Source organism: Condylura cristata, unplaced genomic scaffold (assembly GCF_000260355.1).
Source record: "Condylura cristata isolate star-nosed mole 26May11 unplaced genomic scaffold, ConCri1.0 scaffold00011, whole genome shotgun sequence".
Taxonomy (NCBI): Eukaryota; Metazoa; Chordata; class Mammalia; order Eulipotyphla; family Talpidae; genus Condylura; species Condylura cristata.
The window spans coordinates 47514751-47531414 of record NW_004567112.1 but is presented as its reverse complement, the minus strand read 5'-3'; the positions used below and the strand labels follow the sequence as shown (position 1 = coordinate 47531414).

The following is a 16664-nucleotide window of genomic DNA, read 5'->3' as shown; positions in this document are numbered from 1 at the left end:
GTTGCTCTCAGGCTTGTGGACAATATCACCAATTGTTGCATGAGTGCAGCAATGGTTTAGAAGGGTATTGCTTTACATGCGACCCAACAGTAACGGGCATTAGATCTTGCTAAACCTTGAGGAAGTTGTTAAAAACGCTGATTAAGGGGCCCTCAACATACAAACTGAATCAGGATCTGTGGTGCAGTACCGCAGAAAATGCATTTTTAGGTTTTAACACGCCCCACCCCTAAATCCCTCCCCGGGAGCATTTTTGGACCCTTACACTACAATCTCAGCTAGAAGGGACGGATTCTGGTGCGCGCGCATCACCCGCCAACTTGACCGAGCAATGCAGGCAGCACAGCGATACAGAGTCCCCGCAGTAAAGCGTCTGTTACGTACAAGCCCTTCCGGCCGTCACAGGCAGCGCCGGCCAATGCTGGGTCAGGGGTAGCCTGCAGCCATACCTCCATCAGCTTCCGCGCCCGGCAGCGAAACCAACTGTGGAGGGGGGCCGGGGCAGAGGCGGCACAGCAGCGCCCCTCGGAGGCCGGACCCTCCGCATGCGACGCAGTCCCGCCCACCGAGGAGCCAGTACGGCGTCTGCGCAAATTCTGCCTTGCCCCGCCCCCTATTTACCAGCCGGAAGTTAACCAACTTCCCATAGTGCTGCGCGAGTGGCGGGTATGATAACAAATTCACTAGGCTTGCACTTGGGTTCACGTTGTCATTGTTGGGGTTGTTCTCCTGTGTTTAGGAAGCTCTAGGAGACTGGGGCCCAGTCACTACCTTGTCTGCGGCTGCAATGGCCCTCCTCCGGGGCATGTGGGGCGTGCTGAGTGGCCTGGGAAAGTGCGGAGCGGACCTCTGTGCGGGCTGTGGAAATCGACTACGCTTTCCGCTCAGGTAAGACAACGCGCTTGCGCCTCTGGAGGAGGCATGGTTCTGGTCTCCCGGGCTGGAATAAGGTACTTTCCTCCACTTTCTGCCCTTCTTAGGAGGTTAGGGCCACTTTGGTCCTTGATTCAGACCTTGACCTTGCCAAAAGATTTGACGAATTTTGAGAGCAGGCTTTACTTCTGAGTTCACAGTGGCTTACTGCCGGGCACTCTTTACCTTCCCCTTACAGTCCCCACTACCTAGCCCGGAACACCCTTTGAACGTCCTCTGGAGTGGCGCCTAGAGTCTCCCGCCACCATCTATTTAAGCGTTTAGGAGGCGGGGCCCAGGATTTGGAGTATAGATGCTTTCCTCCACGCTTTGCCTTTCTTAGGAGCCTAAGGGCTTTGAGACAAGTGTGGGATTCTCTTCTGTTTGGTTAGGTCAGGATTTTTAAAAGTCACTAGCTGTCTTGTCGAAGGTTTCGGTATATATATAGTTTATCTAATGTGGGATTGTTATGTTGACAGATAAATACTTGACATTGGTTATTTTTATTTACATGTAGCTTTGGGTATATACCGCGATGGTTTTCATCCACAATGAATGGTTATCCAAAGAAACCTATGACTTCCTATGTTCGGTTTTCCAAAGAACAGCTACCCATATTTAAAGCTCAGAACCCAGGTAAGAAGTTTTTGGGCTTGTACTTTTCTCTGATATAGTAAAGAGGCTACTAAGTAGTTGCAATGCTAATTTGATTTGCACTGCCAAAGTGACGCAGAACAACATTCTATTCAGTGTCTCCAAATAAGAGGAGGTATAACATTTTCTGCCAAGTAGAAATGCTTCAGTTGAGAACTAATCAAAGATACCTTTACAATAGTGTGTAGTGTGGCAAGCATCCAGAGAAGATTAAAAGGCTGAATTTTGAGTCTTATTTGCGTTTCCTAGATAGTAATTGATGAATTCTTTTGTCTCTCTTTGCTTAGCTCCTTTTGTTTTAGGGAATTGCTAATGAAGTAATGAAGTGATACTGAAATAATTTATGTAGAAGTGTAGAGTAAAATGTAAACCTAATATTACTAATATTAATATTAAGAGCTCTTTATGCTGAAAAAAAAAATCTATTCTTATCTTGAGTTTCTGAAATTTCCAGGTAGGAGGTTTGGTGCCTCCCTACAAAGATGATGGGGGCTTTCTTGGGATTAGAGTGTAAATAAAGATAATAGCTAAATAAATAATAGCTAACCTTTGTTTATGACTTCTAGATACTTTTCACTACAGGGCACTTGTGAAAACCAGAGGAACTGTAATCATTCTCACATTACAGAGAATTGGCTTAAGAAAATTGGTTTAAGTATATATTTTTAAAATGTAAGAGTTGAAACTAACAACTCTTCATTTATACTCTTATTTCAGTTAAGATAAGGAAGAAAATTGGGAATAGTGAATTACTTTATGACAGTTTTGTTTGTTAATGTTATTTTTGTAACTGAAATATAAGACTATTTTGGTGTTTAGTAAGGTTTTATGAGTAATGACCTGATTTGAAAAAAATGCAAATTTGTTGAATATTAAATAAACAATTAAAAAAATTGGCCCTCCCTGGTGGCGCAGCGGGTTAAAGCACTGCACTAAGAAGCTAAAGCCACTTCCGCATGAGTTCGATCCCTGCCTGCCCCAGAGGTGACCACATGGCGTGGCAGACCTCTCCTGGCCCGCCCACGGCTCCCCTCAGCAGTGTACTTCGTCGATCTGCCTGTTCTGCTCCCCACTCTGTCCCTGGTGAATCCTCTCACCCTCCGCATCTCTAGCCTGTACCCCAGTTCTGTATGAATAAATAAATAAATCTTTAAAAAAATATATATATATAAAAAAAAATTGCTTACCTATTTGCTTAAACCAGTAATCTCTGTGGATTGGTTTGGTGGTATGTGATATTTTCCTTAATTGTTAGATAATAGATTTTAATAATCTAGATAAATTTTTTAATCATAGTTAAGTGGTTAAAGAAATGCTAACTAGGGCCCTCCCTGGTGGCACAATGGGTTAGGATGCAGCACTGCAAGCTGGCAGACACTTCAGTGTGAGTTCAGTCTCCTGCCCTGGAGGTGACCCACATGGTGTGGCAGACCTCTCCTGACCTGCCCTCTGCTCCCCTCAGCAGTGTAATTCATTGATCTGCCTGTTCTGCTTCCACCTCTATCTCTTGTGAATCCTCTCACCTCCCTTGCGCCTCTGGTTTGTACCTCAGTTCTGTATGCATAAATAAATAAATCTTAAAAAAAGAAAAGCTAACTAATTGAATTGTATGTGGGATACAGGTTGTCTATAATAAAACTTAATATTAGAGCTAATGTTTATGCTTTCTTGGAATTCTTTAGAAAGTAACCTTCCAGACACAAAATTTTGACCTTTCTTCTATCTTTTTCCAATCCACAGATGCGAAAAATTCAGATCTAATTAAAAAAATCGCTCAGCTATGGAGGGAACTTCCTGAAGAAAAGAAAAAAGTATGCATATAGGTTTTCAACATTGCCGAGTGGTTATCCTGCAATTAACAGTTGTTATATCCTTTAAGAGGGTAGATGACCCACATCTTTTTTAAACATCTATGACCTACAAAGAACCTTTAAACTTCTAATCCACATATATGATGAAAATGTAAATAGATGTATGGGGAGAGATGATGAAGTGTTGGCAACAAATTGAAATTGAGAGCTAGTTGCTGCACTCTCTCCTTGGTTACTTGTATATGAAAAATACATGTTTTTAATCCCTGTGAACCTGATCCCAAAGCACACTTTCCAATTAGTGGTTCAGTTTGTGTCTGAAATCATGTCATTGTCTTTCTTTGACAGGCATACTATGTTTAATTCACATGGACATTGCTACTTTAATGACTTATTATTTGGGCTTTTTTATTTATAGATATATGAAAATGCTTACAGGGCAGATTGGGAGGCCTACAAAGAAGAGATAAACAGAATTCAAAAACAGCTAACTCCAAGTCAGATGGTATCTTTGGAAAAAGAAATCTTGCAAAAACGTTTAAAAAAGAAAGCATTACTAAAAAAGAGAGTGAGTATTATTGAAATATTCTTTTCCTTCAGCAAGAAACTGAAATTTATGTATGTAACAAAATAGTTTTCTCTTACTGTGGGCATAATGTAGAAAGTCATAACGTATACTCCAGTTAGGGAAAAAATAAACTTACTGTCTTCTGCCACCAGAATTATTTGCTGTTGAGTCTTGGAAGTTCTTGTTACTTTTGTAAAATTTGAATTTAAAAGACAACATTAGGATTAGCATGGAAAAGATGTAGAAACAGTTCTGGAACAGCTAAACGAGGGGTGGCAAGACTCTGCTGTTGGACCTTGTTCAGAAGAGCTTACTGATTTGAATTGTTCTAGAGGTAATGGGGAATTTGATTCTGAACATTGCTGAATACACTTGAGGTCATTAACAAATGAGGGAGAAGTGCCTCTTGTATCTGATTAAACAAGAAGTTACTTTAGGTTGGAATCTTGGTTTTCCTCATTAAAAATCCCACATCGCTTAAAAATGTGAAGTTCTCAGCTTAAAATATCAATCAAACTATTTCTCATTGTTTGAAAGTTCTAGGTTACTTTACATTTTTCAGTAGGTTAGAATTGGGTGTGAAGTATTTAACTAGCTGGCCTATGTATATACTATAGAAAATGGTCATCAGAGTTAAAACAATTTCCTGAAAATTTGCGGGATGCCCAGATATCCAAATGTCTCTTCCTGATTAGCACTCCCTGATTAGCAATAGGATTAGACTCACCCATTTTCAAATAATGATGGTATCTAAGACTACAATTAGTAAAAGGAAATCAGAAAAGGTATCTAGTTGAGAAAAACAGTCTCTAGATATAAGGATCATATATTATATTTAGAAGGGTAAATACTAACCTAAAACTAAAGTGTACTCTCCTTCTTTTGCTCTTCCTCCTAATTGCATACCCGTTCAGTTCTTAGAGTGGAAATCAGAAATGAGGACTGGACTGATAATAAGTTAGCTTTTACATATCTGCTATTCTTTTTTTTTTTTTGTCTCTTTTCTGGTATTCCCATTATGTGTTTGTTACATCTATTCTAGTTGTCCCACAGCCTTTGAATATTGTTTGACTTGTTTTTCATTTTCTTTCAGCTTTTGTTCTTTTAGCGTTTGAGTTTTTGAAGATTGTATTAATGTAATCTTTAGCGCAGAGATCCTTTCCTCAGCTGTGTCTGGTCAGCTAATAAGCTTATCAAAAAAGAGGCATTCTTTTGGTTTTGATTTCTAGATTGCTCCCCACAGGCCCCCTTCAGATTTCCAACACTGCTTAAATTATACATCTGTTCAGATCTCTCAGCATGTCAGTCATAGTTGCTTTAAATTCCTCACTGGTAATTCCAACATTTCTGTCTTGGAATTTTTTTCATTATAGCTGGATATGATTTCCTGGCTACAGAACTGTAAATAGGCCTTAGTCACTGGTGGTGAGGTGTGGAAGCTGGGGAAGTAATCTGTAGCCCTGTGACTAGGCCCTGGACTTTTCCTGGGCCTATACTCAAGACTGTCAGCTTCCGGGGCCTATACTCAAAGACTGTCAGCTTCACAAGTGTCAGTTTCTCAAATGTTTCACCCCTTTTTCCTCCTTAATGGGGGCTAGATAGCTAAAGTGGGCTGGTGTTGGTTAGTAAACACTCTCAGGCTACTAGTTAACTAGTTTCTCTTGGGGGTATCTAGCACTGTGGCACTTCAAAATGTTCCTTTTGCTCTCCTGTTCAAAGCAGAGGAGATTTTTCTTGATATTTACTATGGGAATCTGGTTATAATCTTGGAGTTAAATTCACAATATTGTGAGGGCTCCACCTGTAATTGGGCTCTTCCATCCCCAGATCACCCACACTGGAGTTTTTTTTTTTTTTTTTTTAAAGATTTATTTATTTGTGCATACAGAATACAGAACTGGGGTACAGGCCAGAGGCTCAGGGGCGGCAAGAGGCTTCACCAGAGACAGAGTGGGGAGCAGAAGAGGCAGATGGATGAAGTACACTGCTGAGGGGAGCAGCGGGCAGGTCACGAGAGGTCTGCCACACCATGTGGTCACCTCCGGGGCAGGCGGGAATAGAACTCATGCGGAAGCGGCTTTAGCTTCTTAGTGCTGTGCTTTAACCCGCTGCGCCACCAGGGAGGGCCGAGTTTTTAAACTGTTAGACTTGTCCACACTGGGCCACCAGCAATTCATTAATTACAGTTCAGGTTTCTTACCCTGGCATTTCAGTGGTTTCTGCTCAGGTAAGGCTAGACTCCTTGTATTTATCAACCTTGTTTTTCCAGAGTTAGGGGCATTTGTTTGCCTTGTGTCCTTCTCTTTCTCAAGGATCCAAAAAATGTTGATTTTTCAGTCTATATCATTTATTACTATCAGGAAGGAGTAATGATGTCCAAGTTCCTTAAAGGTACAATCAGAAACCTGAAATCTGAGTGTATTTTCCCCTCACACTTCAATTCTCATTCCCTGTTGGAATTTTTCTTCTTATTACAGATTCCTACTACCAACTAGTTTGAGATTAGATGAAGAGTCTGGGAACCAGGAAGTTGCAAGTGAAATACATAGTAGAGAAATGCCTGCAGTTGCTCTTTTTTGTTCAAGATTTATTTTATTTACTTATGCATATAAGAACTCAGGTACAGGCCACAGATGTGGGGGAGGACAGTGAGAGGATTCACAGGCTGGGGGTTGGTGAGGATTCACCAGAGATAGAGTGGGGAACACAGCAGGTGGATCTACTGAATTATACTGCTGAGGGGAGCAGTGGGCTAGACTGGAGAGGTTTGCTGCACCATGTGGATCACCTCCCTCACCGGGAATGGAACAGTGACTGTTCCATGCAGTGGCTGGTGATAGCTTGATAGGGCTTAGATTTTAACCCTGTGCCACTAGGGATGCCCCCTAACAGTAGCCTTTGAAACAAAAGCGGCAATAAGTAAAATTGCAACATTTCCCCCAATACACTATAGTTTCATGCCTGAGAGGTCCAGGAAGAAGTGATTTCTAGATGTAAATTAGGGGAGTTCTACTTTTACTGACAGAGGAAAGTAAGTTAGGTTTGTTACTGGTCGTAACAAATTGCCTTTAAAACCAGGTAAGTACTGCTCATTGTTCAAATTCAGAAACTAAGTAGGTTAGGATAATGCAATATCCTCATCTTCTGAACTCAGAAACTGATGTAGATTGCAAGAGAAATTTGTATTCTTTTCCAACTTTTCTTTTCCTCCTCCCTTTGATACCTAGTAAAAAATAAAATCTACCACATCTATTTACCACATCTATTGAAGTTTCAAGGTCAAGAAATGTGCAGAGCAAGAAATGAAAGATGATTTAACAGATACTCACTTTGGTACTTCACAGTGTTCCTTTGCTCTCCCTCTGCCCAAAGCAGAAGATTTTTCTTGATATTTACTATGGGAATCTTGTCACAGCCTTGAAGATAAATCTCATAATACTGTGAGGGCCTCCTTATAATAACAAGTCAGTGTTCCTGACTTGTGTATGCATGTGGTAATTTGACCAAAGATGACGTGGTCGTACCCTGTAGGGGAAGAAACAGATGATTTTGTTTAAAAAAAATATTTTGTAAATATATGTGCTCAGTTATACAGTTTATGAAAATAATATGTAAAGGAACTATTTTTACATGAAAAATAACTCAAATTTATTATGATTACAAAAAGTGCTATCAGAAAATTCTGAACTTCAGGGAATACTTATAGACTATATGAGAATTGAAATGTTTAAGGAACATTTTGTAGTGCATAGTAGTAAATAATTTTCTGTAGGTAAAATAAGTCTCATGAATGTTCAAATTATATCTAAATCTTCCATTTTTATTACTCAGGAATTAACACTGCTTGGAAAACCAAAAAGACCTCGCTCAGCTTACAACATTTATATAGCTGAAAGATTCCAAGAAGCTAAAGATGGCTCAGCACAGGTAAAAAGAATGCATTTTTCCCCCATATTCAATTTTTAAGATACTTAGATTTTGGGGTGTCATATGTCAGATAGAAAAGAAAAATTGTAAATTACTACAAATAAGCATTATATACTTTTTTTTAGAGAAAAATTCTTCCTTACCACATATAATTAATTTGAATATGTATTTTCAGAACTATGCATTAAAATTCTAGGGATTTTTCTTAACCCAACAGTACTTTTTGTTTCATGATCACTGGGAAAGAAAGAGTAGTGTCAATATTTTGTATAATAGTATATATAAAGTAACAATATAATATTTTGTACTGGGATTTGAGTATAATTTATGCTTCATGTTAAATCCTCTTAAGAAGTTCTGGTTATGACTGTGGGAATGTACATATACACATCATATGACTGTCAAAAAAACAGTTTGTTACTACTGTTATGGCTAGTCTTTCCTTTATTCCCTTTTAAGGAACTCCAAATTAGCAATTGTATTTTTTTCTTTTAAAAATGTCATGATGAAAGTCTTTTCAGGCCTCTCACTCTTGTCCACCTGACATGAAAGCTTTTGCCATTCTGCCTTTAGGTTATTTGGACTTATAGTTCATATCATACATTCCCTTTAACATATGATAAAATATGGTGTATCTATGATGCAGTCTTTCCTGACTACTTAGTTTCACTTTCTTTTGGATTTTAATTCAATTTCTGTTGACTCTACATTACTAAAATGCACGCCTTGCTTTTTTTTTTTAAGTTGGAATTTGCTCCATCACTAACTTTTGATACAAGTTCCCTACTGCTTGCACCTTAGAATCACATAGGATGTTTAATTACTGGGCTCTCCTTGGAAATTAAAATTAGCAACTATATAATTTTCATTCATTTAAAAGTAGTGGTTTTTATTTACAGCCTCATAATTTAAAGAATCAAAATTAAACATGTTATGAATGCTAGTTTTTCTGTGCTTTTATATTCCTTACTGCAGAAGCAAAAATATGTCATTGTAGCTGATTCTTGTAAATATTTATTTCCATCTTTGTAAATAACATCTTTATATTCTTTTTCAACTTTAACTACTGCCGATATGTTAGGCATTACGTCCCACCAGTTAATGTAACATTTAAGTCTTATTCTACTGCTCATGTTTCCATTCCCCTACCTCCCAAGATAGTTCTCATAATTTTGGCTAGGTCACTAATGAGTTTTTACATTATGGATATGTAAATCCTATTCATAGCTGAATGATGCCATTTGTTATGATTATTTTTCCTGTCCTACAAATATTTTCTCTCAAGTTGATTATGTTTTGTTGGTTTTGTTTGCTTGGTTTTATATGTACTATAAAAACTCTTCAGTATTCCCCAGCTTTTAGTGCATTTATATGTAGACATATTTTACCAGTTTTAGTCTGGAATCTTTTAAATACTCCAGTTTGATTGTTGCCTTATAGCCACAATGCACAGCTAACTTCTGGGGGTCTTAATCAACCTTGTCTGCTTTGGTTTACTGAAACTGTCACAGTATGCTCCTTTGTAAGGGTACCTGTGAGATTAAAATTTTGAGTTCTTGTGGGTCCAAAAATATTTTTATTCCTACATTTTGTTTGGTAGTTTGGGCATAGACTTCTAGAGCTGGAAATCATATATTTTCAAAATATTAAAAATATTGCTTCTTTAAAACTTTTTTGATTTTTGGTTCTTTGAAAGTAATTTGGTTTCTTTTTTCTCTCCTACCCTTCTCCTCCTCTTCTTTTTTTGTATTGTTTTTCTTACCCTTTTTCTATGGAATACTGTATATACTTTGGCTTAATTGCTCTGTTTTCAGCATGGTGTCTTGTTCCCAACCTCACCAGGTGTCCACAAAGTTAACTCTTTTACCCTTTCAGATGACTAATGTCCTAGAATATGCTCATGGTGGGGATTTAACCTCTTTTTAAGTAGACTTTCAATCAGTTTCCCTGTTTTTGCCTGACATTCACCTTTATTTTATACCTGTCTTTTGTTGCCAATTCCTGAGCTACTTGGGAATTCTCTATTGTAAATCAGTTTACTTTTTTGGATTTTCCCACTGTAAGCTTGGGAATTAGCTTTCTTGGATTAGGTAAGTCAGTAACCATTTCTCCATTTGTATTTTGGCTTCTAAAATTTTGTAATGGTAATACTTTCTTCTGTTGTCTATGCATGTGGGTTCACCCCTTAACATTTTTTGTTTTGTTTTTAATTATAAAAACAACAAAAATATATTTATTGTTCACAGTTTTGGAACCTGGGAAGTAAAAAATCAGGGCACCATTTTAACTATCTCCTCACGAAGGTCCTTTTCTGAGTTCAAGTGCTTTTTAAATAAGTTCTCATGTGATAGAGGGCCTTATTTAGTGGAATTTTAGGAGGGCAGAAAATTAATCATCTATACACCACTTTTTAAAAAAAATATATCGTTTATTAGTTTATTTTTACATCATACTGTGCCTTTTTCCATCTCAGTTGTAATCCCCGTGGGCTTCCCATCCCTTTGCTTTTTTTTTTTTTTAAGGGATTATTTGCTTAAGTGAAAGATACAGTAGGTTCACAAATTATTTTTTTAATTCAGTGAATATAAACCTTTATGAATAATTAAAAAGATTTGAAAAAATTGAGAGTATTAAAATAATTCTTTCCAAAGCTAAGAGTCAGAGTAAATATTTAGTAATTTGTCTCTGCATATGTTAGATATATTTATTAGAGTGAATTTAAAATGTCTAAAATGTCGTGGCTATATAGTCTCAGATACATCTACTACCTTACAAAAATAAAATTTAGTTAATGTTCACCCTGCTTGTTAAAACCATCATTTATCACTTCCTAGCTTTAAAGAGATACTTTTAGATCATTTATTTCTCCATTATGTAGTCCGCTTCCCCACCCCTCTGTCTCCATCTCTGCTCCTCATTTCCCTTCCAACTATTTTTTCTCTCTGTCTCTCCTTTAACTGTGGTTTCTCTGCATCTCTTGAGTTTTATAAGTGAATAGCCAAGTCTAAGGGCAGTAATCTGATTTTTCCCAAATCACATAGTAAAGTTAAGCTAAGTAGAAATAAGTACTGGTATATTATTCCTATCACTATATCTAAACTCTCTCACAGATTTTAGAATAAAAGCTACATCAAGAATAAAAACACTAAATCTTTTAAGCTAATATGTAAGAGAATGTAGATTATATTTGAATATTTCAAAAAGATAAATCTGCATAGCGAAGGAAACCATCAACAAGAAATAAAGGCAACTTGTGGAATGAGAGAAGATATTTACAAATCATGTATCTGATGATAGTAATACCCCAAATATATAAAGAACACATATAACTCAATAGCAGAAAATACAATCAAATTTAAAAATGGGCAAAAACCCAGAATAAACATTTTTACAAAGAAGACATACAGATGGCTAACATACATTGGTGCAGACCCACTGAGGGGTGCGCCCACCGCTAGCCGCCCAAACATAGGAGACTCAAAAGAAACTGAAGCAGGAACCTGGGGTCTGAAGTCCAAAGTCTGTTTATTAGGACTGCCCATGGCTATATATAGGGTCTGTAGGTGCAGGGAAAAACAGGAAATGTGCCCAATGCAGGGGGTTGGGGGTGCATGTTAGTACCTGACCTAGGGGCTTCCTGTAGTTTCTGCTTGATACAAAATAGTGGGCTGCAGCTATTTGCAGGACAGAGTGCACTGTGTTCTGCTGGCTTGTTTGTTGGCCTTATTGGGGAGTGTGCTCACCCATGCACAGCATTAGCCAGGGTGGACAGATGCACTTGAGGTCCTGCAGAGTAAGCCACAATACATGAAAGAGTGCTGATAACACTAATTACCAGGGAAATAAAAATCAAAACCATAATGAGATATCGCCTTGTACCTGTGAGAATGGCTATTTATCAGAAATCAGGAAATGATAAGTGTTGGCAAGGCTGCAGAGAAAGTTACCCTTATGCACTAGTGGTGGGAAGGAAAATTACTGTAGCCTACTATGGAAACAGTGTGGAGAGTTCTCAAAATATTAAAAACAAGTTTTATTTGATCTAGTAATTCCATTGCTGAGTACTTATCCAAAGAAAATTAAAATAGTGACTTTACTTTGTGCATATACACACTCAGCATTAATTACACTACTATTTACAGTGGCTAAGACATGGAAGCAATCTTAAGTATCCATTGATGAGTGAGTGAACAAAGAAAATCTAATAAGACAAATAATGTTTTACTTGATAATAAGTTTATGTCCTGAGAAATAGGTTCATAGGTGACTTCATCATATGAATATCGCAGGAAGTATTTATACAGTACAACCCAAATGGTATAATCTGTTGTGTATCTAGGTTATATAAAGGGACCACAGTCATATCTATAGCCTGTTGTTAATGGCACATCATACACCACACATTGTAGTAGAATATTATTTGACCACAAAGAAGGGACTCTTGCCTTTTGTGACAGTGTGGATGGACCTTGAGGGCACTATACTAAGAGATATAAGTTAGAAGGACAACTACACATGATTTCATTTATATGTGGATTCTAAAAAACAATTAGCAGCCAAACTCAGATGTGGGGTTGGGGGGTATGAGGAAGTGGTGAAATGTATGAAAGTGAGCATAAGGTATAAACGAACAGTTAAAAAAATAAAGTGAATTCTGAGGTTGTAATATATAGCATGGTAACTATAATTAGCACTGTGTTATATATTTGATAGTTGCTCAAAATGGAGGTCTTAAATGTTCTTATCACAAGAATTTATAACTGTGGATGTTCATGGATTTTTAATTAGATTTGTTATGATGATTGTTTTGCAATAAATTCAAATACCTAGTTATGTTGTACACCTGAAACTAATATAATATCAATAAAAAGCTGAGTAGCATAATGCCATTCATTATTGTACAATATAGCAGTTTAATAATTTATATTTAGAAAGTAGTATTTTAAGAACAAGGCTTTATTTATTGTTGAGTGAATAATAAAAAAGATAATTCTTTTAATTACAGAACTTCCTATGTCACATATCCATATGTTGTTTTACAGATAAAACTGAAGACAATAAATGAAAACTGGAAAAATCTTTCTAGTTCTCAAAAGCAAGTAAGTATCATTTTAGTCTCATGTCAAGGTAGAAATCTGGGATAAGGCTTATTTAATTCATGTGGGAACAACCTTAATTACTTAATAACACAGTTAAAGTATTTTCAAATTATTTTCATATTCTTAGAAGCAACTTTGTTTTTTTTCTTTTGGTAGTTTTTGACAGCAAATAAAATTGGTATTTAAGTGACATCACTCATGATAGTCCAGCTACAATCACCATTCCCACACCCAAAGCCCTGGAATTATAACAGTTTCATTTTTTTGTTATTTTTAGATGAAGTACTTTTTTTCTTATGCTGTTAGTTTTTGGACAGTATTAGATTTCTCCCCTCAGGTATGGTTCCTACCAACATCGCCCCTGTGATCCATCACCATACTCTCTTGTTCCTTCCTCCCCAGACCCCACTCCCCACCCCAGTTGCCATTTGTACCTCTTCCCCCTTCCCTGCTGGATGCCTCAGATCTGTGGTCAGCTCTGACACAAGTTGTTGTGTTTTTTCTGATCCTTTGTTTGGTTTCTCTATATTCCACTTATAAGTGAAACCATCCAATATTTATCTTTTCCTTTTATCAGTAGTGCTGCAATAAGCACAGGAGTGTGGGTTTCCTTTCAGATTTGTGTTTTTATGTCCTTTGGTAGGAGTGTTTGTATGGTACATCCATTTTTACTGCTTTTGAGGAACCTCCACACTGCTTTCCACAGTGACCAGTTTATATTCCTACCAGCAGTGAGCAGTGTAAAAGATGTTTTTTTACACATCCTTTCCAGCATTTGTTTCTGTTTTTTTTTTTTTTTTTAAGTAAGGGCCACTCTTAAAGGTGTGAGGTGGTATCTTGTTTTGATTTGTATTCCCTGACACTAAGTGATATTTTGCATTTTTTCATATGCCTGTTGGCTGTTTGTATTTCTTCTTTGGATAAGTGCCTATTAAACCTATTAAAATCTTCTGCCCCCCTCTTTTTTTTTTAAAGATTTATTTATGCATACAGAACTGGGATACAGGTCAGAGGTGCAGGGAGTGAGAGGATTCACCAGAGACAGAGTGGGGAGCAGAACAGGCAGATTGGTGAAGGGCATTGCTGAGGGGAGCAGCGAACAGGTCGAGAGAAGTCTATTCACCTCCCTGGCTGGGGATTGAACTCATGCTGCACTGGCTGCTGTAGCTTCATACTGCCAGGGAGAGCCCTCTTCTGCCCATTTTTTGATTGGGTTGTTTATTTTTGTTAAGTTGTGTGAGCTCTTTGTAAATTTGATATCAATCCCTTATCAGGGGATGGTGTGCAGTTACTTTCACCCATTCAGTAAGGTGTCTCTTCATTTTGGTTACTGTCTCTTTTACTGTACAGAAGCTTTTTAGTTTGATCCAACCTGAGCCATTTATATTGTCCTTTGTTATCTTTGCTTCTGGAGACAAGCCCTCAAAGATATTTATGAAGTATATGTCATGGAGTCTTTTGTAAATGTTTTCTTCTATATTCTTATGGCTTTAGGTGTAATTTCATTATTATTTACAAAATATATATCTTCTATTTTTTCTTACCTAACTTATTTCTTTGTATAGTATTCTTTCTCCCACCCTCCTTTGTACATGTAGAATATAGTAAGGTAAATTCTAGATTATATTATGGTTGTGTCTCAGAAGTAAATTACAAAGATTCCTCTAAAGAAATCACTTTACTGGGCCTCCCTGGTGGCATAGAGGTTAAAATCTCAGTGCTATCAAGCTATCACCAGCCACTCTGGCATGAGTTCAGTCCCTGGCCTGAGAGCTAACCCACATGACGTAGCAGACTGTTCCTGTCTTACTTGCTGCTCCCCACAGCAGTGGAAGCTGTGTAATTCAGTAGATCCACCTGTTCTGGTTCCCACTCTGTCTCTGGTGAATCATCTATCTCATCCTCCTTCCCTTATTCCCCACCCCCTGCACCTCCGACCTACTCCCCTGTGCCTATATACATAACTAAATATAAATAAAAAGTAATCTTTTTTTTTTTTTAAAGATTTATTTATTTATGCATACAGAACTGGGGTACAGGCCAGAGGCTCGGGGCGGTGAGAGGCTTCACCAGAGACAGATTGGGGAGCAGAACAGGCAGATCGACGAAGTACACTGCTGAGGGGAGCAGCGGGCGGGTCAGGAGAGGTCTGCCACACCATGTGGTCACCTCTGGGGCAGGCGGGAATCGAACTCATGCGGAAGTGGCTTTAGCTTCTCAGTGCAGTGCTTTAACCCGCTGCGCCACCAGGGAGGGCCAGTAATCTTTTTTTTTTAAGAGACCTTTAAAAAAATCAAAAAAACATTTTACAGTTAACAATTACACTTTTTCTTAGATATATATTCAACTTGCTGAAGATGATAAAATTCGTTACAACAGTGAAATGAAATCTTGGGAAGAACAGATGCTTGAAGCTGGAAGAAATGATCTCCTACGTCGCAAATCAAAGTCCCCATCAAAAATTGTCATTGATGAGTTTTAAGATAGAAGATTGAAGATTGAGTCATGTTCATAAAGGATAGACACAAGAAACCAATTACGTCTCAATACTGGAAGCTGTTGTAAAATTAGAAAGGATAAAGTTGGTGAACATTTATATTTAATTCCTTTTTCTTCAGGCCATGGACTTCTGAGAGTTAAATACTTTTTGTATTAGCATCTTGCTTTGGAAAACCCTGATAAAAGTTCATGCAAAATCATTTTGTGTTAGGAACTACTGAAGGTTGAAATAATTCATGAAATATAATAGTGAATCATTTTACCTTTGATACAGGCAAATTAGACTGTGAATTTTTTTTATACTTGGTGACTGCGGAAAGAATATTCTTGTTTCCTTATATTATGGAGGCAGGAATTTCCTGTTCTAAAGTTCCCAAATTGTAGTGTTCTGTGATATAATTGTACAATTTTTAAAGAGTCCCCAGAACCCATCTAGGTAAATTCCAATTCCTAGGTATAATTCATGCAGTATCAGAGATGATACTAGTATATGCAAAGGAATTGCTGATTTCAGTTGCAGCTTTTTATGGAGAGATTTATAAAGCTTTTCCTCATTGTCATTTTTTCCCATAAAATATTAAGAAATTATGTACCAAATCTATGCATATTGTTTTATATTGCATAGAATAAAATTTTAAATATTTCCAAATTATGTTTTAAGGTGAAATGTTCATTTTTCAATTTCTTTGGTGTGTTTCTTTATTAAGTAGGGGTTTGAGTTTTGAATTACTCTCATGTGAGCATATTTATACAGAAAGTATGGAATTTATCTGGTTTAAGTTTTAGAATGAGAGATCGAAAAGTCAAGTCTCCAAATCTCTTGACTTGGAATCTATAATTTTTTAACATTTTTCTCTAATATGCAAAAATCTATTAGTAGTAGTAATAGCCTACTGCCTATTTTTCATGACTGTGAGCTAACAATTGTTTTTTAATTTTAAATGGTTAAAGATATTTCAAGATACAGGAATATTAACACAAAGTTAATTTTCATAAATGAAAGTTTTATTAGAACACAGCTATACTCATTCTTCTATTTCATGATCTATGGTAGAATGTAATGAGGTCAGTGTTCAGTGTATTAATGTATGGGTTTTTTCAGAGTTTCTTGTTTTAGAACTGTGTCACCATTATCTTAAAAGAAAGGGGTCATATTACTAAAGAAAGAAGCCATACTCATTGTTGCCTAGTAGT

The 16664-nt window shown here is 37.1% G+C and overlaps 1 protein-coding gene across 1 annotated transcript; it reads left to right on the top strand.

Annotated features, from left to right (window-relative positions):
* Positions 1-663: 663 nt before the first annotated feature.
* TFAM (transcription factor A, mitochondrial) lies at positions 664-16065 on the top strand. The gene is made up of 7 exons (XM_004681078.2): positions 664-888; positions 1430-1548; positions 3307-3377; positions 3796-3945; positions 7777-7872; positions 12915-12971; positions 15307-16065. Exons 1-7 carry the CDS (start codon positions 788-790, stop codon positions 15451-15453), a joined length of 741 nt encoding a protein of 246 aa, XP_004681135.1. The 5' UTR covers positions 664-787; the 3' UTR covers positions 15454-16065.
* The last annotated feature ends 599 nt before the right edge of the window (positions 16066-16664 follow it).

Excerpts from the sequence above, each read along its gene's own strand:
- TFAM (XM_004681078.2), top strand. The coding sequence starts at position 788 with ATGGCCCTCCTCCGGGGCATGTGGGGCGTGCTGAGTGGCCTGGGAAAG. Across the intron at positions 3,946-7,776 it reads AAGCATTACTAAAAAAGAGA|GAATTAACACTGCTTGGAAA; the intron begins GTGAGTATTATT and ends TTTATTACTCAG. Across the intron at positions 12,972-15,306 it reads TTTCTAGTTCTCAAAAGCAA|ATATATATTCAACTTGCTGA; the intron begins GTAAGTATCATT and ends ACTTTTTCTTAG.